At 39.5% G+C, this 25,326-nt stretch overlaps 1 protein-coding gene across 31 annotated transcripts in view; it reads right to left on the minus strand.

Moving 5' to 3' along the window:
- Nucleotides 1-1,106: 1,106 nt before the first annotated feature.
- Nucleotides 1,107-25,326, minus strand: part of adgrl2a (adhesion G protein-coupled receptor L2a) — a 74,200-nt gene continuing 49,980 nt past the window's right edge. For 9 of the 31 annotated variants that reach the window (XM_028999723.1, XM_028999695.1, XM_028999708.1 and 6 more), the window contains 20 exons: nt 24,358-24,660; nt 23,953-24,056; nt 23,224-23,409; nt 22,300-22,338; nt 20,998-21,181; nt 19,694-19,816; nt 19,188-19,393; nt 18,498-18,671; nt 17,500-17,709; nt 16,549-16,769; nt 15,992-16,058; nt 13,049-13,140; nt 11,700-11,744; nt 11,495-11,521; nt 10,593-10,761; nt 9,409-9,537; nt 8,574-8,670; nt 5,154-5,282; nt 4,547-4,564; nt 1,107-3,056 (listed from right to left, as the gene is read on the minus strand). In XM_028999723.1, coding sequence (XP_028855556.1) covers nt 2,299-3,056; nt 4,547-4,564; nt 5,154-5,282; nt 8,574-8,670; nt 9,409-9,537; nt 10,593-10,761; nt 11,495-11,521; nt 11,700-11,744; nt 13,049-13,140; nt 15,992-16,058; nt 16,549-16,769; nt 17,500-17,709; nt 18,498-18,671; nt 19,188-19,393; nt 19,694-19,816; nt 20,998-21,181; nt 22,300-22,338; nt 23,224-23,409; nt 23,953-24,056; nt 24,358-24,660 — 3,281 coding nt within the window. In that variant the 3' untranslated portion in view covers nt 1,107-2,298. Of the gene's footprint in view, nt 3,057-3,408; nt 3,462-4,512; nt 4,565-5,153; nt 5,283-8,573; nt 8,671-9,408; nt 9,538-10,592; nt 10,762-11,494; nt 11,522-11,699; nt 11,745-13,048; nt 13,141-15,991; nt 16,059-16,548; nt 16,770-17,499; nt 17,710-18,497; nt 18,672-19,187; nt 19,394-19,693; nt 19,817-20,997; nt 21,182-22,299; nt 22,339-23,223; nt 23,410-23,952; nt 24,057-24,357; nt 24,661-25,326 lie in introns of all 31 variants that reach the window. The other 22 variants (XM_028999700.1, XM_028999698.1, XM_028999705.1 and 19 more) reach the window with 16 other exon arrangements.

Here is a 25,326-nt window from a genome sequence, read left to right on the forward strand (position 1 = left end):
CGGGAGTCTGAAATATGCCCTGTTCTACCTCTGGTACCCCAACAAGCCGCAGAGAGGCTCCTAAGCAAAGCTGAAGACATCTCTTGGCCCACCCTTCCCACCATACAAGAATTTTTGGTCTTTCCTGTCAACAAGTCACCAAGATTTGGCAGACATCTCCCAGCCTTGCAACACACTGTTGACACCATAGATACTGGAGAATTCAGAACAACTCCGCTACACTCTGGAACAGCTTCTTCTCCACAAGCTGTCAGCAACTTCAGCAGTCATCGGAACATTTTCAGGCTACCCTAAAGCAGAACACTAATTGTCGTATCACATTACCTTTTACTTAGGATTGTTAGGTTGAGTTATTGTTTCCAAATTGAGACTGTATTGCAATCCTTGTTCTGGTGTTACCAGTCACCCCTGTGAGACTCATACACTCCGGACATACAGATGAAACCAGATAAAAAGCCTGTCTGAACCTTTTTCATCTCACCCTGAACCTTGGCTGGAGGCTCACAATGCCCAAGTCCTGACCCCCAGTCCTTCCAGACATGCCTAAAGCATTAACTCTTAGCACAACTCATTTTTCTGTACATTGTACTTTTTAATTTCTCAAAACACGTACCTGCAATTCACATAATCACACACACTTTTGGCAGCAACTGGCTTTGATCGAGTGCAACACAAATTAGTGTTAGATTTAAAGAATTAAAGAATTTAATTTTTTGAAGTCTAGGGGCCCTCTAGGCAACTCTTCCTGTCTTATCTCCATCTGCCAACCACTGTGTGTTTCTGAAGATTTCTCAAACTGTCGTCATATATTGTCAGGATTTGTCATGTTTTACTTATTTATTTTTATTTACCATGTCTAAGGTAATAATAACTGCAAGTTATCATCTCAAACTGAAACTGGAAGAATGGCACCACACTTGTATAGTTTTGGTCAAAACACTGGAATGACAATAACATTTATTAAGGCATATGATCAAGGTCAGGCCTGCTCTCCATCCTACTTTCTGCCCATGTGATTGTCCAAATATTCAAATCGGAGATATTTGTGATTTGCACATACTCTATGCACGAATACCAGAAGAATGAAAAATACATGACATTTCAAAAAAGATTCACATGTATTTTATTGTCAAAGAAGTGTTGTAATTTACATTTCTTTTTTATTTTTCTTCAAAGTGATGGGACTCTTAATAACATGTTTATGCAAATGAATGTACTATCTATACCAATGCTGGAAAATATTCACAAAAAAATAAAAAATAAAGGTTTCCAAAGTATACTTTTTTAGAGGGGGGGGACCTTAAAATAAATAAATATCCAAACCCCACTGGGGATATTTATTTATTGGAGAAATAAATATCCAAACCCAGTTGGCGAGCAAAATTGACCGTCTCTATCATGCTTGTAGTCATGACTCATAATACTGAAACATATTACACACATGTTTCAGCTCTGAACTACGGACAAGGTATATGAATTGATGTAGGCAAAACACTGTCCACAATGTAAAAGGTGAGGATGAATAAACCTTGTTTTTTCGATGACTTTATCTGATTATCATTATTTGTTTACTACAATGAATTATGAGGAAGAATAAACACGTATGTGCAAGATACACAATAGTCTCTTCAAAACATTAAATTCAGAATTAAAATGTTTCTTTATAATTATGGTTGGCATTAATTTATTTTACACTAGCAATACAACAAAATATATATATATATTTTTTATGCCATTTCCATTGACAAGACTTCAATGTACAATTGAGAAAATATAAGGCCTGGGGACGTGATTGCTAGTGGTTATATAATCCAAATTTTACTCTAACTGGGCCTTAAGAGTCCATGACCTTATGTTCCTAATTTGACAGTCCAACATATTTTGTCCTGGAGTACCATTTTGTATATAATACAAAACAGCATGGGGCAAACATTAACAGTGGAGGTGTATGTACAACTTTGTGTAAGAAACTGCTGATTTGGAATGGCAAATGTTTTTAGTCTTCAATATTTTGTTCCGTATTTTTTTCTTCTTTCTTTCTCCAAAACAGCAGCAAATATAAATAAATGGTCGGCTGCACTCTATATACAGTCTGTTTCATGGTGAACCAAATGACATCACACTGCTGGACAGCAGTACTGTTCACCTATAATGACGGTGGCGTTGGTGGTGGTATGACCAGGACACTGTAATGTGGAAACCTGCCTGTGTAAAAAAAAAAAGAAAAACAAAAAGAAAAACCCTCCCAACAACTTGTACTACATTGCCAGGTGAATGGTGGTGACTATTTAAATACATTTAAAGGCTTGTCACTAGCTGCATCTGTCCTTCCCTTACGTCCCCTTCAGGGATACATTCTTCTTTAGTAATAGGAATTATGTAGCCATCACTACTCCCTTTGTTTATCTGATAGTAGGCGTGGAGCTGATGCCCAGATCCCAAGTTCGGCATGCTCTTGTAGTAAACGTCCTCGGTTTCGCTCCTGTTTGTGGGAGAAAGGTCCTCTTCAATGTCAGGGCTGCACTCAGGGAACGGGGAGTCCCTCAGATTAGGCAAACTAGTGTACAAAGAGTCTCTGTTCGGGGACTGTATGTCCTCCTCGGTCTCAGGGGTGATCTGAGAGACGTAGCTGTCCATGCAGTCCATCTTGGTCTTGTCCGGCGGGTGGTACAAGAGCGAATGAGTCCGCTGAGGGATGAGCGGCGCCTCCAGCTCCCTCTGGTGCAACTCCAAGCTCGGGTTGTCGTTGTGCACCAGAGAGGAGGTGTCGGCCATGATGGCATCGTCTTCTCTGCTGCTGCCAACCATGCCCACTTTGGCTGAAGTCCGTTCCAGGTTGTGGTTCTTGTTGCAGGTCCTGAGATTTTTGTGTACCAGCTCCGAGATGATCATTTTCTCAAAAGCTGCGTCGTCTAAGCTTAGTCCGCAATCCACAACTTGCATACTGTGACCATAGTCCCCGTTGCGGAGGGAGTAGCTATTATTAAAATTACCATTTAGCGGTAGAGTATCCATTGCACTTGTATCCCTCGGATTTTTCATTGTCATTGAGTGTCCTGAAAAGAGAGAGCATGTTGGGGATTTTCATTACTTATAATCTGTAAAAAGCCATTACAGGGTAAATATTACATACCTGACCATTCATAAAAATTACTTTCGTTTTGTTTGTTTCAAGTAATTGCATAAATGTGAAGTTACAGACCAGCAAGCTATGAAAATAACATTGTTAATACTTTTATCACAAGGATGTGATGAGCAGGGAGGAAAAAAGCAAAACGATGCAAGAACATGAAGAGCGACAAGAGAAAGGAAAACAAAGAAATGTTGAACATGGACAGCCATTTCTCTCACTATGGGGCAGACAAGCACCATCCAACATCATGACACAGAGCAGTTGTGACGACTCACTTTGGACACCTCACATCATGTCTGTCTGCTCAGGCTATCTGGCCTAAGAGTAGCTGATGTACAAAAGAAAATAAAATGATTTATTGTAACATGATGAATAGTCGCTGAAGGAAAGAAAGAACTAAAATAAAAATAAAAAATAACAGGCAAATTAGTCGGAGCAAGGGTTCAGCAAATTAATGTTGAATCTGTTTTTTCTTTGCTTTATGTTTTATTTGTCCAACGAGTTGGTATGTGCAATTGTTCATTTTCTTTGACTCTCGCTGCCCTAGGCTTCGACAGGTCAGACTGAGCCTACAGCCCAGCAGTCAGCATCAGTCACAGTGACAGTTCAGAACGCCCCCCCCTCAAAAAAAAAAAAAAAGAAAACAACACATCCGGGTCGATGTGCGCGGGTCAGGGATTTTCTGTGTTCAGGAACAAATGAAGAGAGAGGGAGCAGTGGGAGGCACGGCACAAAGCACACGGTCAGAACGAGTGGCATTCCTGTTAAAGACGCGAGGGTGAGGTGATGTATACGAGCATGCAGACAACCAGGGGCCGCTCCAACATGCAACACTCACACACATGCAGAGCAGAGAAAAAGAGTGGGGTGAGTAATGACAAAAAAAAAAAAAAAAGATTATGAACAGCTGCTACCATAATATTCAAACCATCTGCTTGTACCTCGCTATAAAATGATCTCCATACAGGCTGGAAGGAGGGGGAATTGATGTAAATGCAACACAACTGGACACTGCGACTGCTGAATGCCACTGGGAGCTGTCGGTAACGAGAATAGTCGAGAGCAGCCTCTCTCCTGCGACTTGTGCGCAACGCACCTAAATAGGGCAGCAGTTTCAGACAACTAACCTCGTTTACGCGCGGGGGAGTACAATGATGTTATCAAAGTTGCCCCTCCCGCATCCAATTTGAAATGGTACTGCCTTGACCAACATGCCGGATCAATTCAAATGCAGATGATTTATTGTTGGTGAATTTTGGCTTCTCCTTTGTGAACCCTTTGCCCGCTGCATGAGTGTGTCAATGACCTGAAGTAAACCACTGATTGTGCCAGGCGTTTTTTTTTTTTTTTTTTTAAGAACCATGCTGAAAAAAATTTACATTTGATAGGCAAAGTTAAGTTTTACTCCCATACTTGTCTCTCTGTAGGTCACTACAGGAAAGCATTAGGAGAGAGCAGAAATAAAGACAAATGCAAGATATAAATTAATTTCAATGAAAACATATATCAGTAAATTTCAATTAAAAAATATAACACATATATAATGTACTTCATTATATATATAGAAACACTTCATCATCATAAACAACGAAACATAGTAATAAGCAGTAATAGCATAATGTAATAAAACATGGATGCCAGAGCTGAGAATTTACTTATAAATTGGTGTGCAAATTTGCTAGCTGTTCATAAATAATTTGTATCAGTGGTAGTTGTGTGAACTACTGTATAAAATACAAAAATTGTCTATTTTGTCCAATGTGCCAGAATTTGCAGAATCATGGTCAGATTCAAAATGCCAATCTGAAAAACTATTGAAATCCCATTTTTGTCAGCACAATTTCCATCAATTGTTTTTGCCAGTTATGCTCTAGTGGTACGTGTCATGAAAAGTGATTGTATATTCCTCTGCTCATGGTTATGCCACCCACACAATGCGCTTCGTGTTTTGGCAGCAAAACATTCTTGTTGGCTTGTGGACAGAAACATGAAGAGCAACAGGGAGAAAAAGCAGGCACACCTGGAGAGTTAAACACTGGAGCCGTGGGCGTGTTACATACGACCGTTTCAGCCAGCAAGGTGTTATAGGGGTTGTTAGTGCCTTGTGGTCGAAGAAGAGGGTTAGTAAGAAGATAATTGGCCGTCATTCCTGGAGCAGTGAGACAGAAGAAGAGAAAAGTGTATTACATACAACACATTTTTGGGTTAGCTCATTGATTCACGTTGGGAAATGGTGAGGGAATAGAGGATCTCTTTTTGGCACTGAGGGCTCAATCAGGCTGTTTTCCCAGCAAGCTCAAACAGAGTCACTGCCAATTGGACCCGTGGTGATCTAAATTCAATTTCCATTCTAACAGTTTAATGCCTATATGGGCATTCATACAAAATAATACAATCATTAATTGTAGGTGTAAGATTTCATTAACATAAAATACATCATATATATCAGACAGCAATGAAGGGGAAAGATGGGCTTTTGATGCATATTGTAAAGCATACTGTATATCAAAACATCTACTACAATCACAAATAGCCATAAAGAGTAACACTAAGAGCAGAATGAAAATTAACTAATTAACTAACTAATTAATTATATCCCACTGAATGCTGGCATCTCTCATTGTTGTTATTGTTCCAAGACAAATGTGGCCCTTCTAATCCGAACAGCACCAGATGACACTTCCAGATTTCCAGGATGCAATGCAAGGTCAGCCGCAAGTGTAACACTAATAACAACTAATTCCCATCATGTTAACGACCCACGCTGTGAACTTGCCAACTTTGATCAACATTTCATTGTTACCATCTGCTGTTAAATTCATCTCCCTGACTTCCTCCTTTGTCAAACACCAATTAATTCACCAACGTGCCACTCTGATCCGATTCCATGAAGCGAGCACGTGGCGGAATAGTTTATCACTGGACAAAGAGTGCCATTTGTCTCCATTGATCAGTGTCCAGTCGTGACGGATGTGCAGGACTAAAAATGACTGCGGTGACACACACACCCCCTAATGTTCTAAATTCACTGTGGTTGTGGTGTGTAGTGGTCTTCTTAACACAGACATTACACACCCACCACTCCATATACACTACTATATGTAGACCCCCTTTCTATGCTACACTCCCTGGAGAAGCATTCATCTGAGTGTCTTCAGAGTAACTTGCACTGAATGTAAAATCTGTTACATTTGTTCTAAACTAGCAGAAAATAACAGGTACTTTAGTTTGTAGGATGAGACCCCTAGATTTTGAAGCAGGTAGTATTTATTATTCCCAGTCTCTCATGGCAGCAATGTGAGTAGATACTGTGGTACTGTGTTCAGTTTGAAATTAAAAGATAATTGCAAAAGGTCCTGGATCAGAACATCTGAAGAGATGAACACAGAGGAACCACAATACAATAAATATGTTTAATTTAATGGAACAAAATAGGTTTTTAAGAGATGAATGAAGATTTATGAAGAGTTTTTTGAGAAATGCAGATATGATCAAAAAATTAGAGATGCGGCTGAAAATATATATATATATATATATATATATATATATATATATATATATACATACATACATACATACATACATACATACATACATACATACATACATACATACATACATATATATATATATATATATATATATATATATATATATATATATATATATATATATATATATATATATATATATATATATATATATATATATATATATATATATATATATATATATATAAACACTGTTTCACGGCAGACCACACAATGAAGTATGTACTTTGATCAATTTAATTATCAATTTAAATATCACAGATCATAATAATATATTTTTTTTATTTGGATAGTCACCCTTTTTAACAGTTCTCAGTAAACCTCAAAGATTTGCTCACATAAGTGTTTTATAACTTTTTTGGAGACAATAATCTGTACCGATATGGTGGACTGTCCTATTTACTGCCACTGCAGGATATTTAGTTAGAGAATGTCAATGATTGTAAGTTGTCTGGATATGAGTGTCTGCTACGTGCTGTAAAATATCATTAACACTTTCCCTCTTCTCTCTTTGTAACTGTGATCAATTGTACTCCTGTGGGAAATGTCTTCCACCTACTTTGTAACAGTATTTTCAGTAAGAACTTCCAAATATGAGGCAAAAGCAAAAACTGCGCAATTCAAGCAAAAGTAAAAGGTTGACTCGACACAATGGGGCTCAGTGTGCACCTCTTAATAATTTCATTAAGTCATTAGACAGGCCCCTGGGTAAAACATCCACTTCTGAACGATCCTTGGCCACCTGCAGACTGTGCCGTGTTTACTGTGCCTCTCTCCTGCAGGTCAGGCCAGCACGTCCATCTTGTCATTTGGGTGTCATTTTAGAGCATTTAGTCTCCAGGAAGATCAGTACTGTTGCTTACAGCCAAATTGGGAATGTTCATCGATTGCCTGAAGACAGCTGCCACAGGAAACAGGACTGTTTTGTTCATATAAATCATGTAATTAACCTCAAAAAGATGCTGTTAAGGCATAAAATGTAGCTACAGGACAAAATCACTGACTTCTGAAGTCAGTAATATATTTTATACCATTCTTTTAACATACATCCAAATGATCTCTTTTTAAGTATACTTTTAAAAATATCAAATTGAAGCGAGACCTTTCACAAAAGAGAGCCCACTAGAGAGAGGGAGGGGGAGAAATCAAGCCACCTCCCCATAATCTCGCTTTCCCTGCATGCATGAGAGGCCATTTTAGTGCATGGCGGGGCAGTGAGGCTGAACAACACACTCAGCGCTCGGGGTCACACAGAGTTGAACATCATCTTCTCATCATCACATTTCTGCTATGACTAAATAATATATGACAACTTTTTTTTTTTCTCTAAGGCCTGGAAATAGAACAGGTCATCTTATATGAATGCAAAGTAATTTGCATTGCAAAAAAAAAAAAGACTTCTCAAGCAAAACTTTTGTTTTAAGGTAGCTGTCGTCTGTGTAAAAGTGGTGTATTCCCCCAGCCCCCATTTTGCTTGAAATGGACTGAGTCATGGACTTTGGTCGCCTGAAACGATCAAATAATATTAAGCTTCATTTTGCGGCAAGTGTTGCTGCACAGTGACTGAGCATAAAGGATTTGAAGAGGATTTCCGTAATCCGGAACTGGCAGAACGCTGATGCTAGTCATGTAATGCCTGAAGTTGACTGTCAAGTTTATCAAGCTCAGGCGAGTGATTGAAGAAATATGATAATATAATGCAGCACGCTCAGTAATGATTTCTGTTATTTCCTATTTTTCAATTTTTCTGATTGTTCTCCTTAATGACACTTCAGGTTATGCAGCCCAGCAATTTGATTCAGTCCCAAATATTTGCTGGGTTTGAGAGTCAAAGGTGTTTGTTTCCCAACCTTTTTAACCGGTTGCCAGTTGGTCCCAACTAGACTGACCTTGGTTAAGAGTTGATGTGCTGTTGATGTCAGCTGAGATAAAGGAGGATTCAGATTGCTTTCTGACGGTGTCGTTCCACATTCTCCTGATACGACTCTGTCAGATTAACAAAGGAGAGCGATTAGATCTGAATAAAATGGTTCAGTTTCAAGCACCAGTTCTTACCTGTCAGGTTTCTAAACTGATATCTACTGTGCATTTTAACCCCTTAACATTCTCAGGGCTCCAGGCACCAATTTCATGTAGTTACTGCATCAGTAAAATTCAGATAATGAATAAAATGAATCTCAAGGTGCTAATTCAGAGAGTGTTAAGAGGTTAATAAGTTGTGGCTGGGTATCAGCAATCCACTTTACATAGTTCCTTTACTTTAATAAATGATTCACTTATTAAAAATTCAGCCCTATGGCAGTGTGTAAATGAATTTTGTTAACATCAGGAGGCATTTTTTGCCCCACTGTGAATAGTTTAAAGTAAAAAGTTGGACACATCCTGAGCAGTGTTGGATAAACAGTCTGCAAACAAATTTCAAAGCATTAGTGCAGAGGAACTTTCAGGCTTGAATTGAGAGTGTAGAGCAGGAAAAGGGCCAGATTAGCTGAGAAAGCCACCATGCATGGTAGTTCGGACATGATGCATTAACCAGTGCAGTGCAGTGTGTTTGTGTGTGTGTGTGTGGCCTGTACTGCTAAATTATTCAACTTAAACCCCTCATACTGATTCTGATGATGTAATTCATTTTTTCCCCTTATAAAAGATAATTATATGCTACATTCTGTTCTCCTCTTGTGCAATGCAAATATATGCAGAGCTCTGATTTGGCTTGCACCGTACCTGGGTGCCTGAGGAATATCGAGCGCTAGTCCTGGTCGTCGATGTCTTTGTGGAACTGTGGGAGTTCTCTGTGGGCAGACCCCCGCAGCAGTACGTGTGGCGGAAGCACTTGCTGTATTCTTTACGCACCTGCGATGAGTAGAATTAAACAGGCCAACTTACCAACCCGCACCAGAAAAACAAAACCGACCCGACATATCTATTCTGCAGTTCAAAATCGAATTCGGAAGTCAACAGTGTTCCTTGTTTAGCAAACATTGTAGTGCTGGTATTTAAATCAGCACATTTCTGTAACCGGGAGATTATATGTCTATAAGTCTATACACATTCTTACAAAAGAATTTACATGACTTTTTCAATTTCAATTTTGCCCTAATACCTGTGCAAATTTGAATAAAATAAAAAATAAAAAAACACGGAATGTCAAATTTACCAAAATATTATTAAACTAAATTCATGACAATGGTGAAAATTTTCATTTGAAGGGGAGTGTTTATCCCTCGCAGCCCGAGCCTGAGTAAAACTGGCCCCAATCAGGTTCTGGCAAAGATCATTGGCTGTAATTTACATGACTTTTAAAAGGAGACACACGGCTGCGGAGGTGCTGGAATATGGGAGCAACTGACACTGGCGTGGTTCAATACGCAAAGCCAGTAAAGATACCATAGACCTGTGCTAGTTTTAAATGTTGTAGTTTTCTCTTCATTTCTCTTCTTTTTTCTTTAACTTGTGTCTTTTAGATTTCGAGGACTTTTCCATAACTTTATATATTTATTTCCTATTCCAAAACTTTTCAATGCCTGGAAAGTTCTCTTGTCAAATTCCATGACCAGGTTTTTAATGACTGTAGAAACCCTGTATAGAGCTCATTTTTGACTGTTCAGGAATATATTGTTATCAGGACAACAAAGATCCGAGACAGCTGTTACGCAGAAAGAATACTTCCTGTATTTTTATAGCATATTTATAAATAACACTGTTATAAGTTCATCACCAATTTAATACCTGCCAACACATTTAATCTAACTGAACATGGAAGACGGACCATCTACATCACTAAAACATAGGATTCCTGTGATGGTATTAAAAGGTTTTATTTTAATAGTTAAGAAATATGAATTGTATTTCACTCACTCACAATCATTTGAACCAAAAAGACCTGCATTTCCAGAACAAGCACTCACCTTTTTTTGAAGAAGGCAGTGGAATACGAAGATAAACATTCCCTGGAAAGTGTTGAAAATTGTGAAGAGATAGGCCATCACCACCGAGGACTCGTTGATGAAGAACAAACCAAACGACCATGTCAGACCGAGCAGACACACAAGCGCAAAGCCTCCGAGAACCCAGGACCTAGAAGCATAAACAAATCCAGGCCTTTCTTTTAGTGGGTGCACAAGCAGCACATCATCTCTGAAGCATGTCAAGGGGCATCCAGAAGAGCAGAGAGAAGTATAAAAAAAAAAAAAAAGAAAAAGAAGAAGAATCCATACAACACTTGTGGTGCTTAGGTTTAAATTGAATTTATTATTTTTTAAATCTTGTCTTTGTGTAAATAGTTTACCAAGTGACAGCCATGCAATTTGATTCAATTGAAGCAAATATAACATAATATCTCCTCGCTTGTTTTCAGGTGTTGTATAAGCCACTTGCAAAAGGCCAATATGTTTAATATGTTTGAACTGCCGTTGGTTAGTGGTGGATAGTGGGAAACCTTTTACTTCTATGCTGAAGTTCACTGTGTTGTATGAATCTGGGCTGCAAAAACATAACTGAACGAAGGAATTAACAAAATGACTGTTGCCGCAGTCAAAATCAACACATCTCCAATGAACCAACAGTCTGATTAACGGGTCAAACTGGGAGAGCTACGGAACTGAAGAGAGGGTTACAGGAAAGGGAGACGGATAGATAAATAAATAAAAGGTGAGATGTCAGGAGAAGAGTCCCAGAAGAGATCGGATGAGCAGACCGAACTGACTGATAGAGATGGAGGATGTGGACATTAAACAGAGTATGTGGAGCACTGTAGGTCTGAGAGAAGGACAGAGGAAGAAGACTATGAGCTGCTTGCTAATGCGCTTACTTGATAAACGGTTTATTATCTTCATAGCTAGAAAGCATGATGAGGCAGGAGAGAGAAACAGAATTAGACCAATCACAGTGTGATTAGTTAACAAAATGTTTAACCATTAATTTATTTTTTTGTATTTATTGAAAAAAGTTGATTGTCTTTTCTAGAGACATTTTATAGCAAACATACATTGAGGTTGTATGGCAAAAAAGCTTACCCAGGCAAATCGGTATTATAGTAGCCATCACATACGCGATAATTACTGGTGTGGATGTGAAGACAAACAGCAGAAACGAGGAGGGGGGCAAAAAAGATCAAAAAAGAGGAGACAAGATGCTGCAGATTAGCGCTTTTCACATGCAGCATGCAGCGGAATGTCATGCTACTGCTCCACAGTTATCTCTTGTCCCAACCCCTGAGGACCAGCGCACAAAACACAGCAACATCAAAAGACACAAAGAACGGCAAGCATGTTTCAAATATTATTTCACTTGCATTACATTCATATTATTTAATAACTAAATATAGACTATTCATTGATTTATTATCATTTGCAGATGCTACTTCCACCATAAAAACATGGTTAATTTTTTTTTTATTTTTTATTAAAAACATATAGATTTTTCCAATAATGCATCCACGAATGATGCTGACATAATAATACAAAAATACCAATAATGTAGCTTCCTACTGCTGATGGTAAACAAACCTTCAGTCTGGGCCTGGCTACATGCTGAATTAAAATGAATCACATCTCCCTACTGTACACACTAATGCAATGTGAATATTGTCTAGGTCTGAATACAGATGAAAACAAAGAAGCCGCTGCACCACATCGTGTTATGGAGATATACAATTTTTTTTCTCCTTTCATCAAGCACAATAAATAATCGATTGCATTCTCAGCACATTGCAGCGTGCTGCGTCTCCTCAGTAAAGTGGCTGGACAACAGACTTTCTGGAGGAAAATGAAATGCGCCTTTCCTGGGACTCGCCACAACCCGCCCTCCTCCATCCCCCCACCGTCTTTTTCCATTTGAAACACATGGCGGCCCTTTCTCTGGCCACACCCAGCTGCCCTTCCACCGACGTGCCTGAATCAGCGCGCTGTGGCGAGCCTGAATGCAGTCTGCCACGCCGGCCAAATTTTGTGGTCATTCTTACAGCGAGGTACAACGGGGCCTGCGGAGGCCTCCATGAGCCAATTTTGCCAATGCTAAGGAAGGTCTCTCTGACTCAAAAGCAGACTCCGGGAAGGACCTAATCTGTCTGGAGTCTGTTTGAATTCCTTTGGTAAATGGCCTGTCAGGACAATTTAAATACGCAGCAGAGGGGGGAAACTCGACAGACAAAAGCATTCCGTGAGGTGGGGGGGTTCTGAATGACATCGGGAACCCTGAACTTCCCAGTAGAACAGATCCGATATTTAATTTTGAGTATTAAGACAGAGAAAATATTCCAACTACCAAAAATCATTTTAGAGGAACAGAGACTCAAAATAAAGAGACAAAGAAAGAGAGAGAGAGAGAGAGAGAGAGAGAGAGAGAGAGGGGCAGAGAAACTTACTTTATATTTTCCAGTCGGCTGGAGTCAGGTTTCAGGGAAGTCGAGTGCTTGACCATTTTGTACATGGTAATGACCAGGAAGATGACATTTAACTGTCAAAACAGAATAATGGTCTTGTTAATACATCAAGGGGAGTAGTAAAATTAGGATAAGACGTTAATTTGCCTGTCCTTAAAGGGAGCTGCTTTCGAAGTGTCCTCCATGCAGCGCTTGATACAGTGTGCGCCCAGCATGCCCCGAGACTCTAGCCAGCAGACTGGCGCCAAATTTAGAGTCAATGTGCATCAGTGAGAGGCTGAAAATGAATTACAATCCAATGGAGCACTGATACTAAAGCCTTGGGATGTACAATAAAAGAGCCTATCTGCCTTCAAAAAGGGGAAATATTGTAACATTAAAACAATTAAATCTTGAGGAAAAATATGTTCAGATATATAATATTGTGGGCTAATTTTGTTTCTGTTTTCTGTACTACAAATTATTTTACTAACCAAAACAATAAATATAAAAAATACACTGTGTATTATGTAGATAAATTATATCATTATTGACATAATGTGCAGTGACATAATATATACTGATACTGTGCAAATAATTAAAAATAAATTAACATCTATAGCCACAATTATTTATTTACTGCATAATGACAGTTTAATTATGTTGCAATGTGTACTCCAATTAGTAATTTGCTTGTTTGCAGCTGCCAAAATCTAATTAGTCTTCGAATAAAAAACTTTTTTAATGACTTTTTTTTTTTTAATTCACTGGATGAAATACAAACAAAACCAGTGAAGGCTTATTTTAAGAGAAATGAGAGCAAGATCCCTCCTCCATCTACTGACTCTGTCCTTTCCTCTGCCACAGTCATGGCCCTTATCCTCCGCCCTGCCATCAAAACTGCAACGATGATCAATACTTTCATCCCCGGCGCAATCAGCCACCACTGTCGCACAATATAATGCCATCAGAAGGAGAGAGGAGGGAAGAAAAAAAATGGAGCTGAGGCCTTTATATCATAGACTGCCGTGATGATGTATTTTGTTTTTGTGGCCCTCGGCCGAGTCAAGGGCCTGGAAATGCCTTTCGCACCACCTGAAGTGGTGACATGGATCCAATGAGACAGAGGACGGGGGGACACAGTGCTTTAAAGTAACCTAGCTGAACAGCCAGCACCACCTCCCCATCCGCACCTAAGCCAACGCGCTTTCTTTGTCTTCCCTGGGGCCGCCGCCGCCTTGTGAGAGCGACTCGTGGCCTGAGCCTCACATCTCCCGAATCATCACCGCTAGCCATGCAGAAGTCCAAGGCTCACGGGGAGTGCGGAGAAAGCTTTTACTGGGTGGCGCGTGCACGGTGAACTCCGGGTGAACTGGATGAAATATTAAAGGTGCAGCTGGAGATGTCCAGATGACAGGAACAGCGCTCGACGTGTCATGATCCAGGCTTGCGTTAAAACATCTTGGGCATACTAATGGTTCAAAACCACTCATTACTTCCATGTTCCTATTTTCATCGAGCTAATACCCTCTGTGCCCACAGGCGGGGCAACCTCTGTCTGTCTACAAGCTGAAAGTGCTTCCTGCAGCTTCCCTGCTGCTTTAGTCCCATCTGGCTGCAGGACAAGTAATTTAGGGGGGAAAAAACAACAGAGGAAAAATCATTTTGCTGTTTGTGGTGAAGGACTTACTTATGGTCCAACCAGGAGCAGGGAGAAGCAGGATTGTGGGATTTATTTATTTAATTAATTATTGAAAAATAGCGATTCCAATTCAAGGTGCCTCTTGCACAAGGACAAAGCTAAATTGTTGAGAATCTAGGGTTACAACTTGCAGGAAACCTTGCTCCCTGCATTTCCTTGAGGTTGGCACCTTTGTGCTTTATCTGTCGCTGTCAATTGCTGCTTTAAACGTCTGCCAGTTCCTGTTCGATGTCACACTGGACAATAAATCACGTCCATAAATGGCATTTCACAGGACTTTGTATTTCACTGCAGCTAATACACACAGATTCATTCAGGCCAAATACTAAATCATGTGTCATAATGTTTTTGTTATACAAGTTAAAAAGTTGTGTATTGCGTAATGCTTGCATAAATAACAGTTATTGATATTATCAAAGTGTAATGTTATTTAATCATTTGTATTATCATAAATACACATAATACACTAGCAACATAAAAAGCAACAATCTGTACATTTAAAATTAAATATTGAAACTGACACAGGACTTAGGTCATTTAGTCTTCTGAAGATCAGCTGCCAGCCTTGGAAAAGGTAAAGGACCATAAGAATTGGGGATGTCATTTTGGCAAAGAGACTGGGGTTCTACCATACAAAGCTGAGCTTTTCATTGCATTTCTCTCTCTCTCTCTCTCTCTCTCTCTCTCTCTCTCTCTCTCTCTCTCTCTCTCTCTCTCTCTCTCTCTATATATATATATATATATATATATAAAAACTACATAGCACTATACTGCACACAATAAGTGATATACAATAATATGTTAATAAAAGGCCAAGGTTCTCTGTGACCTCTCATATAACAAAAAGCAAACCTGCAGACAATATCTGAGATTGCTTCATTTCTGTCTTTCTTTTGTTAACATGGTTTCTCAAGCTCCCCAAGGCCCCTAACACTGAAGTCTTACTGATCCTGCTGGAGATAATAATGTCAAGGCCGGTAAATAATTGCTCAGCCAAACACTACATATGTCGAAATAACATGGCATATGTCCTCAACCGGTAGACTCATTGACTGGAGCCGCATCTGCAGGAGCATTCAACCCCTTAACCAGCTATTGGCTGTAAACACAGGCACTTGACTCTGTGTTTGTGTGCATGTGTCTGTGAGCGCGACAGAAACAGCAGAGTAATATAAAGTACACATTTCAAATATTATATGCATTATTATTATTATTATTGGTCAAATTCGAAACCAGAAATTTACCATAATAATGAAGGTCACTGGTCCTATAAAGCTCCAGACAAAATGATTGTCCACTCTCAGCCAGCACCTGCAAAATAGGTTAATGCACACCCATTTAAACACATCACAGTACTAATTAAAAAGTCTCATATACAGACTCCTGCATAGGCCCGGCAGAGCAGTGCCTTCTTCAGAGTCCTGAGAGTAACCAAATCTTTGCGCAAAGCACAAGGAAGCCTGGCGATCGGGATTCGAGCGGATGCTCTGCTATGACGCCATCATTAATCTGTGTAAGAGTCTTTTCCCAAGCACCACTCTCTGTTAAAAACCATTTACAAACAAGAGGTCGCAAGAGAGTCTTTAAACAAAAGACATTAATGCAGTATTGTCTGTAACCACAGAGTCAAGTTTATCAGGCCTTTTTAAATGTATTCTCTAAGGAGGACATTTTAGAATTGTGATGACCAAACCCAGGAAAACAAAAATGCAAATAATTTATCACAGGTTTTGTTTCCCAGTTCTGTCCATCCTTGGCACAGAGAGATGTATTTGTTTTCATGAAAACATACTGCACTTACGCCTTCTTTGTCCCATAGCTCTTGTAGTCAATTGCAGTGGAGACCCCCACAATGATGGCGGGGAAAAGGTAGCCAGACACGTAGTAGTACTTCTTTCGCGAGTATTCGCTCTCAAAAACCTCCACCAGCATGAGATAGAGCTGAACCCCTTCCAGACACATCCAGGCAAACGAAGCCAAGAAGAAAAAATGCAGAATTCCAGCGATGATGGAGCAGCCAATCTGTGTAGCAATATTAAACAAATGTCTTCACCACTGGATTCATTAATAAAAATCAGTAAACAAAATAACAAACATGCAGATTCTAACATATGCGGATTGAAGGCCAAAAAAAAAAGTTTAATGGCATTTTAAAACTCCTGATTTTGTGCTTAAAATAATCATATTTTTAACAGTGACTCTTAGGTGAAATATCCAAAGAAAATTCATAAATGATATCTAATTAAATTGTTATTAGTAGTAGTAGTATTATTAAATTATTATTAGTATAATAATAATTATTAAATTATTATTAGTAATTTTTTGTAGTATTATGAAATTTAATTATTAAATCCTATAGTTTCTCAAAATCTTATTACAAATAATATTTAAGAAATAAGAGCACTGCAAATAAATAAGTAAGCAAAACTAATATTGCAGTATTCAAACTAGTATTGAAGTATTTAGTTATTGCCAGTGAATTTGCTTAAATCAAATTAAATTAGGCCCAAGATGCTACTGCAATAGAACTAAACTGTATCTCATTTAATAAAGTAAATCCCTATGAAAAATTTAATAGGGTTCGTAGCATTAATGGTCACATCTAGCCTTCACTCTGTCAGAGAACAAGAGTGAAGGTTGAAAACTGAGCTATGCTCAACTCTCCTCACTTTCAGGCGCAGGTTGTTTTTTTTTTTTGGCAAGCAGCAAGGAAAAAGAATCACAAAATCAATAGATAAATCTGGGAGCTTACCCTGGGTTCTGTCATATCAATACCAATTAAGAATATTAGCTCAGCGATGAAAAGATTGATGCACAGGTTCTTGTGGATGGTGTTGCGATCACTCTGCAGGCCGCGGAAGAAACAAAAGGTGAAGATGCTGACGGCCAGGAAGACGAGAGAAACGACTATCCCCACCCGGGTGATGACGGTTAAGAGTAACTCATGCACTCCGTCGTTGCCCTGTGGAATACCAGAGAGGGGAAATGACTATGCCTGTTTGTCAATAGATAGAACAGGACCTTGCTAACTATCGTATATCACATCAGAAATAGGACATTTTAGTTAGACAGAGGGGTGGAAATAAGTGCCCAACTGTCATCAATCAATAGCTGAGTGTATCAGATGACCTCAATTAGTGTGTGATGCAAGACAGTCGACTTTGGGTGTGTATTCCAGGGGACAGGCATATGCTGTCTTAAGCAAATCTGATAATAACATTTTGAGACTAAGATAATACTAAAACTTTATATTACACAATTAACTAATACAATTATAATCCATCCAAAACATACAGTGATACGAAGATGGGTTAATGTCTCTGGGGAGCATTTAAGTCTAAGCGATGGTCCTGTCTGCTCTTTGGAGTTTTTTGGGATTAAATACAGAGGTAGTGGAGATAGTGGCTGTACTATAGTCCAGCAAAAAGCCTGCCTGAAAAATGCATGCACGATTTAAGACCCAACATGCACAGTGTCAGCAATAATTATATTGGGACAATTTTTGTTTCCTCATCCAGCCCTACCCGGAAATACTTGCCATTCTTGAGCTTGAGCAAAATGTCTGATGTCCCAAGATGGCCAATTTATATTTACTTCAGAACTAATTCATCTGTATAAGTTGTGCCCCATATCTGACAAACACGAGTAAATATTTAGACAAGGATGGTTCAAAGTGTTCATCTTCTTTAGTGCGTGCCCTTTTAAAATCCAGCAGGGGAATATGCCAAAAAAAAAAAACACATTTCTTACCACAATTTCTTGATGAGCCATAAGCACAGCAAAGTTGGTGAGATGGCTGCAGGAGCAGGTGGTGTGTGTTTTATTGCCTCCAATGAGTTTACACCCTTGGGTGGACCAGTATCCCATCATGCTCCTCTCGGAGTAGTTCCAGAACGAGCAGTTAGAATTAAAGTAGTGTTGCATCTGGAAAATACAAAAGTTATAAATATATATACACATATACAGATGCACAACTAAACTGACGAGGCTAAAAGAATAATGATGTTGATTTCTCAGGTTCAGTCCATCACATGCAGTATTTGCAAGAGGCATAATTGTTTGAAAGCACCTCCTTAAAACTGTGCAGTTTAATTGATGAATAGCTAAACCCAACATCTCTACAGTTTTAAAGTCACAAGATAATTGGTCCTCAAGTAATTTCCTCCTACATTGTATGGCTAATCTAGGAGTTAATTTCCCACTATGAAGGGAAATGGCATCATTTACATCCTAATGTTGATTAAAGAATTAATTTCCATTAACATTTCACTTAAGTCCAAATAACCACCAGTTCAGACTTATTTAATTTTATGTTCAATGACTTGAATAAACTCTTGTGTGACCCAGCCAGGCATTTACAATTCAAATGGCTGATTCCTGTCTGGCTGACTGTTCAGTCCCACTGGTTTTATGACCTCCCCATTTATCAGGGAAACTCACGTCAATGTGCTCCAGGGTAAAAATCACAGGGTCTGATAAAAACACACGGCTCGACTCTTTGTTGATGGATGCGGCAATGACGTCCGAGTTCACGGCAACAGAGAGGTTATGTGCATTAGCCTCATTTCCCAGCTTGATGGTGGCATTTTCCGTGCTGAGAAACTGTCCAAGGTTTTTGTAAAGAACAAACACCAACTTGGCAACACCTGAAATTGTAAAAAAGGCATGCATGAATAGCATGGATGAAAACACATTTAACTTGACAAAGGAAAAAGGAAGATATCTGTAAAAAAAAAACTAAAATGCAGCAAGTTCTGTCTGCTTCATTTAAAATCAATATGGAGCTTTCACTGTGACGTTTCAGAAGCTTCAGAAAAGTAATAATTTGCAGTCGAGCAATAACTCCTCATTTGGGCCACAATTTGTCAGTGAGAACAAGTTGAACTGACAGCCCACATGTGACAGAATTTTTGCTCTTCTCTGCTAAAGAAAAAAAGGGTGCTTACCGTTCCTACTGTTGAGCTTGACTGTATTAGCAGACAGCTGGATAGAAACTCCACCCTTGCTGGTCTGTGGAAATTTGAAATCCTGCACCTGGCCATCTGTGCTCAGTACGTAAACATCCAGGACTATGGATTTTTGGCGAGGGAGAGAGAGAGAAAACACAGGAGACATTACATTGTGTTTGGGCAAAAAGAAGTTTTAATGCAGCGTCTTGCTGCGCCTGTTTTATCCGCTGCAGTGAGCTGGTAAGGCTGTGCTTCTGTGAGTCTTACAAAGATTTAGAGATCTGAGAGCAGACGCCATCAGAAGCCACAAGGCGCTTATATGACATTTCCCAAACATAGCCACGGACAACCTTTGTTTTCATTTCTTACATGAATAACCTGTACTGCTAAGAACACATTCCTTTCTTCTACTTGGTTCAGGAGTCAATAGATTTTTTTTCTATAAGAACACCAAAGTCTCTTAGATCTTGTATGTCCTTAGATCTTAAATGCCTAAAGCAAAAGATGCACAGCGGATTGTATCAGCATTGCAGCCACATATTTCGCAATTACAATAGCGACCGGTCATCTGAGTTGAATATGTTTTTATTCTTGAAATAATCTGTATTATCTGAGACAGCAGTGATTATAAAATTATGGCCGTGGTTGGCTAAGAACCAATCCTTTCTTTATGGGTGAAAAATTATAAACACTTTTTTAGAAAATTATTTCCATGACTTTTCAATAACTTAAAGGCAAATGTTCTGTACGAATGTGGAAAAAGTCAAATTTACCAAACCCTGTCAACCCTGAAAAGCTTAACTTAAATATGCCTGTTTCTTCCTCCAAGTTCTCGTAGCCCGAGTCAATCATGTTCCGGCATAGATCATCAGCCATATTTGAATTGGCTTTTAAAAGGAATATGGACACGTGACACGGTTCAACATTTAAAGCCAGCAAAGACACTGTAGTTTTAAACTTAGTTGTAAGCGCAGAAAAACTTTTCTAGTCTTGCAGGAACTATGTACTTCATTATGCATTCATGTCAGTTAGATTTCAATGGGTTTTCCATAACTTTATACATTTATTTCATATTCCAAAACTTTTCCAGACCGGGAAAATTCTCTTTCCAGGTTTTTAATGACCATAGGAACACTGTATAAAAATGTATTTTTGCATGTTATATTTAGCCTAATTTAGGATAATCAACTTGGTCTTTTACAATACCATCATTGAAAAGGTGTCAGACAAAAAAAAACATTTGCTCATGTAGAATGGATGTGTGAGTTTTTGTAAAGAACAAAAAAAAAAAAAAAACGTACTTATGTTTTCTGCGGGTACTTTCACAATTGCTGGTTCCATTAGATTGTCAGCAAGGACAAAGGCCCCTTCTTCCAAGGTGTCGAGCAGCATTGTTGCAGCGTGTGTTTGTTCTGTGGCATTCATATCTTGCCAGGATTTTAAAGCCTCTGGTCTCAGAAGGTTGTCAACTGTATCTACAATAGCCTGCATCCACACAAACAACAAAAAGCATCAGCACTGCTGCATACATTGGCGGTAAAGAAAATCTACGTGCAGACAGCAAGCGCATTTTCACTGATCAATGTCAGACTGCTTTGATCCAGCAGACAATTTCATTTTAATGAACGGGTGTTCTTCGCTATAGGACTGTCAGAGGAGACTTGGATTCAGGAGCATTTGATAAAGTACCAATACTTCATGCTTCAAAGGAAAGCAGGTTAAAATCTTTTGTACAGATGCAAGAAAGCACTTACAAAAAAATCTATAGATAACAAGGCCAAATAATGAATCTCACATGTGAGACAACAGCTTTTCTACATTTGGAATTTATGACTAAAATAAAAAAAACAACTCAAAACCCTGCAGTGTCTTCCAACTCACTTTATGAAAATTACATAATATGTAACACATATTCATTAAATGTTCCATCCACTAAATTATGAAGCAATACATTTAACTGATTCAAATACAACTGAAGGACATTCTTCATTCTGTCATGAAAAAACAATGAACAAAATGTGGAAAGAGATGAGGTTGGGAAGTGGGGAAAAAAGACAAATATTGACTCAAAAGTTACAATCAGCTCCAATAACTGGTAGATAAAGGGAACAAAACGAAGAGAACGGGAACAAACGGTGAAAAAAAAAGATTCAAATTGCAAACATTTGCATTATAATCACAAATGTTCTTGTTCTTTTTTTCTGTTTGGCCTGTGCAGCATGGTCCTGAAAATACAGAGTTACAGCATACTAGGTTTGCCAAAAACTGTATATTTCTAAAATCAAATTAAATGCAAAGCCAAAAAAAATACCCTGCAACCACAACAAATATATACTGTACAAAATAAACACACAATTCCACAAGCAAAAAGCAAAATCAGGAATCTGTTGGAGGTAAAAAAAAAAAAAATTAGTAACGCTTTTACCAGCAGCTTGATAGGCACAAACTGTTTGTGGTACCGTACAGGAAGCACAGGCATAAGCGAAGGCTGCATGGCAATACAAAAGGTTCATGCTACTGAGCTGGGGGTGGGGAAAGGATAACGAAGGAGGAGGAGGAGGAGGAGGAGGAAGAGGAGGAATACAGTAGCACGACTCAGATACCTTCATGTATGCCCTGCAAGTCCTTTCTCGCTTTTGAAGCTTGAAGGAAAACAAAAAATAAATAAATGAATAAATAAAAAAGAAAGAAAGAAAAAACACACAATTAGCAAATTTAAGGAGTTAAAGTGCAAAGTATCCAAAAAGTGTTTTTTTTGCCAGACAATCGAGGTCTGGGTTTCTGATCGTGGCACTAGATCTTTTCAGCAGTGGCTTCCTTTCCCTGTGCCACTGATCTGAGCGCAGAGATGCTTAAAGGAAACTGAGCCCAGGCTGTTGTGATTCGTGCTGTACATCCTGTCTACGGGGTCAACATTAATGGCATGTGGAACTTATTTCAAAAGCAGACAAGATGTCACAGAAACATAATCAGCTACGGTAGAGAAAATTCCCCTAAAATCCCTCCACACATCCCCCCCACCCCTCTTTTTGTTGGGTTTAAGCGGAACATCAATTAAAGGAAAAGGTAAGACCTTGAAGGTAGGGAAAAAAAGTGAATTGGACTGTAATGGGGTCATAATAAATGGATCGAAAATATCCAGCTAAGCCTGAGATTGTTGATAACTCCGAGAAAGGTAATGCCTGCTTCGGGTCTGGGTGACGTGAGCAAAATGTTAATCAAAATAGATGATTCCAAAAGTTCAACCTCATCACAAAACTACATTACAAGTAATTCCATTTGCACTCAGCACCTCATATACTGTGAATGTATATACACGGGGCTCCAAAAGTGAATTAGTTTTGTCTGACTTTGAAAACCCACAAAACACTTGTACATGGCTATCTGAATTGTAAAAAGATTGCTGTATTGGACAGTTAAGTAACTGTTATAATCTAAGTAAAAAGACTGCCTGATGACATGGCCATCGTCCAAAAATAAAAAAGGAGAAAAAGAAATAAAGACAAGGAAGGAGACGAAGGGAATACCTTGTTAAAACTCCGACCCGCGGAGTCCTTCTCGCTGGGCTTCAGCTCCTGGAGTTGAGCATCTAAGATATCAACCAGCTGCTCCATGAGCCTCATTGTGGAGCTCACATCGCCAGCAAAGATGGGCCCTTTGGTGTGCTTGGCCAGCTCATTTGCAAGGTTAGCTGCGTTCTCCCCACTCCGGATCTGAAGTTATATAAATTATCCTCTCAGCATGACTCAGAAAATATTACATTAGACAATGGGACTCTCTCCTCTCATTACCGCATCTTCTGGCAGCGAAATACTCCCTCGCAACGCCATTCATGAGCAATTGGTGACTAATTAAAACTGATAATATTCCTGGAGTATATTAGCCCTGCCATTTTTTTTTATGATAAAAGTTAATTTGCTAGTGTTAAAAGGTGAGGAATTTGCCATTGTGTTTTAATAACTTGATATTTCATTGTGAGTCATCATCAAAGATTACAACATGTTAAAACAGGGATTTCAGGCGTGGCGTGATCAAATCAAACCAGCGGGGCGTCCGACTGCGGGGACCAAGGCGACGTTTCATGTTTTACCACACATTCTCACAGTAAAGAGGAATGCAATTTGAACTTTGCCACGCTCTTCAATATTCATGGAGCAGACAGCACAAACTGTTTAGGGAGTGTGGGTGGAAGGGGGGGTTGTGGGGGGCGGGGTCTCATTTACATTGTTCAGACCATTGAAACGGGCCATACAAACCTTCTGAGCTACTTGATTGACCCAGTGGGATGTGCAATTGCTGAGATCAGGTCCTTTCGGGTTCCAGGCACCAGTGGAGAGCAGACATAAATACGAGGCCGTGCCTACAGTACATATGGAGATATGGGTTTATTCAGATTAAATAATGCTGTTTGTATGAGAAAAAAAATTAATAAAAAAGCAACTCAAATTTCAATATATTTTCATTTTGTGCTGACAGTGATCTGTAAAATTTACTCACTTGAGATTATGCGAATATGTCAGTTGTGCTGAATATATCAATATGAGCTACGGCGGAGACTAATGCAATGAAATGTGTTTGCCAGTACGGCATTAGGCTTCTTCTGTGCGTTGTGAGCGGCGCGGAATGAAGTGACAAATTTGCAACGTGAACGTGCCACTCACCGCGGGTCCCTTTGGGGCAGGGCCTCTCCACCAGCATCCCGCGTTGGGTCTGTGGCCACTCGATGTCCCTCTTCTCCGCGCTCTCGCAGAAGCGCGCTGGGAGCGGGAAGGAGTCCAGGGGTGGCGGGGTGGTCACTTTGGGAAGAAGCACCGGCGGGGGTTTGGCAATTTTGCCCCCTGCTTTGGGTCCGGGGGTGGTCGCCGTGTTCACCAGGGTTTTCACCTGGGTGGTGGTTGTGGTGGTGGTGGTCGTCGTTGTTTTGGGGAGTTCGGGTGCAATGGTACCTTCGAAGATTGTTGGAGCTAGGAGGAGTTGGAGAGAGTTACATATGCTCAGACTCTGTTATTCATTAGACCTCAGTCACCTCTCAAGCACTCGAGTGGGTAAAAAAAAAAAAATCCCTACAGTGGGAACTACAGAAAAGGCCCTGTTAGAATGGATTTTTTTTTTTTTCAACGTCTGATATTCTAGGCACTCAGCTTGCTCCATACACAAAAATAATTGCTGTAACATCTTCTTGCCTGGCAGTCTTTCTTGCCTGAGAGAGTCTGAGAGAGGCATGGCTGATTACATTTTGACAGAGAAAGACACTGTATGTATGTGCTGTTTGCTTGTCGCAACATATTTTGAACTTGCTTCTTTATTTCGGTCCTGTGATTTTGATAAAGCAGGCGAGAAGTAAATAATGTGATGCCTGGGGCCTAAAAAAAACACCAACACATCATCCTGCAAAAAAAAGGGGGAAAAGTTACGGCTTCCCATTCAACCTGCTCTACGAGGGAAAAGAACACACCTGTAGAATAAAACGAGAATACATCCTGTTTGTCATTGGTTGAAAAAGGCAGCGTCGTGAGAAGAAAGAATGGACTAAAACCTTGGCGTCAGTCAAAAACCTCCTCCGCAACAGCAGACCAATCTAACCTGCAGATTGTGTGGACGGATGAGCGACGCGACATATTGCTGCATGC

The sequence above is a fragment of the Denticeps clupeoides genome, chromosome 13 (genome assembly GCF_900700375.1).
Source record: "Denticeps clupeoides chromosome 13, fDenClu1.1, whole genome shotgun sequence".
Classification (NCBI taxonomy): domain Eukaryota; kingdom Metazoa; phylum Chordata; class Actinopteri; order Clupeiformes; family Denticipitidae; genus Denticeps; species Denticeps clupeoides.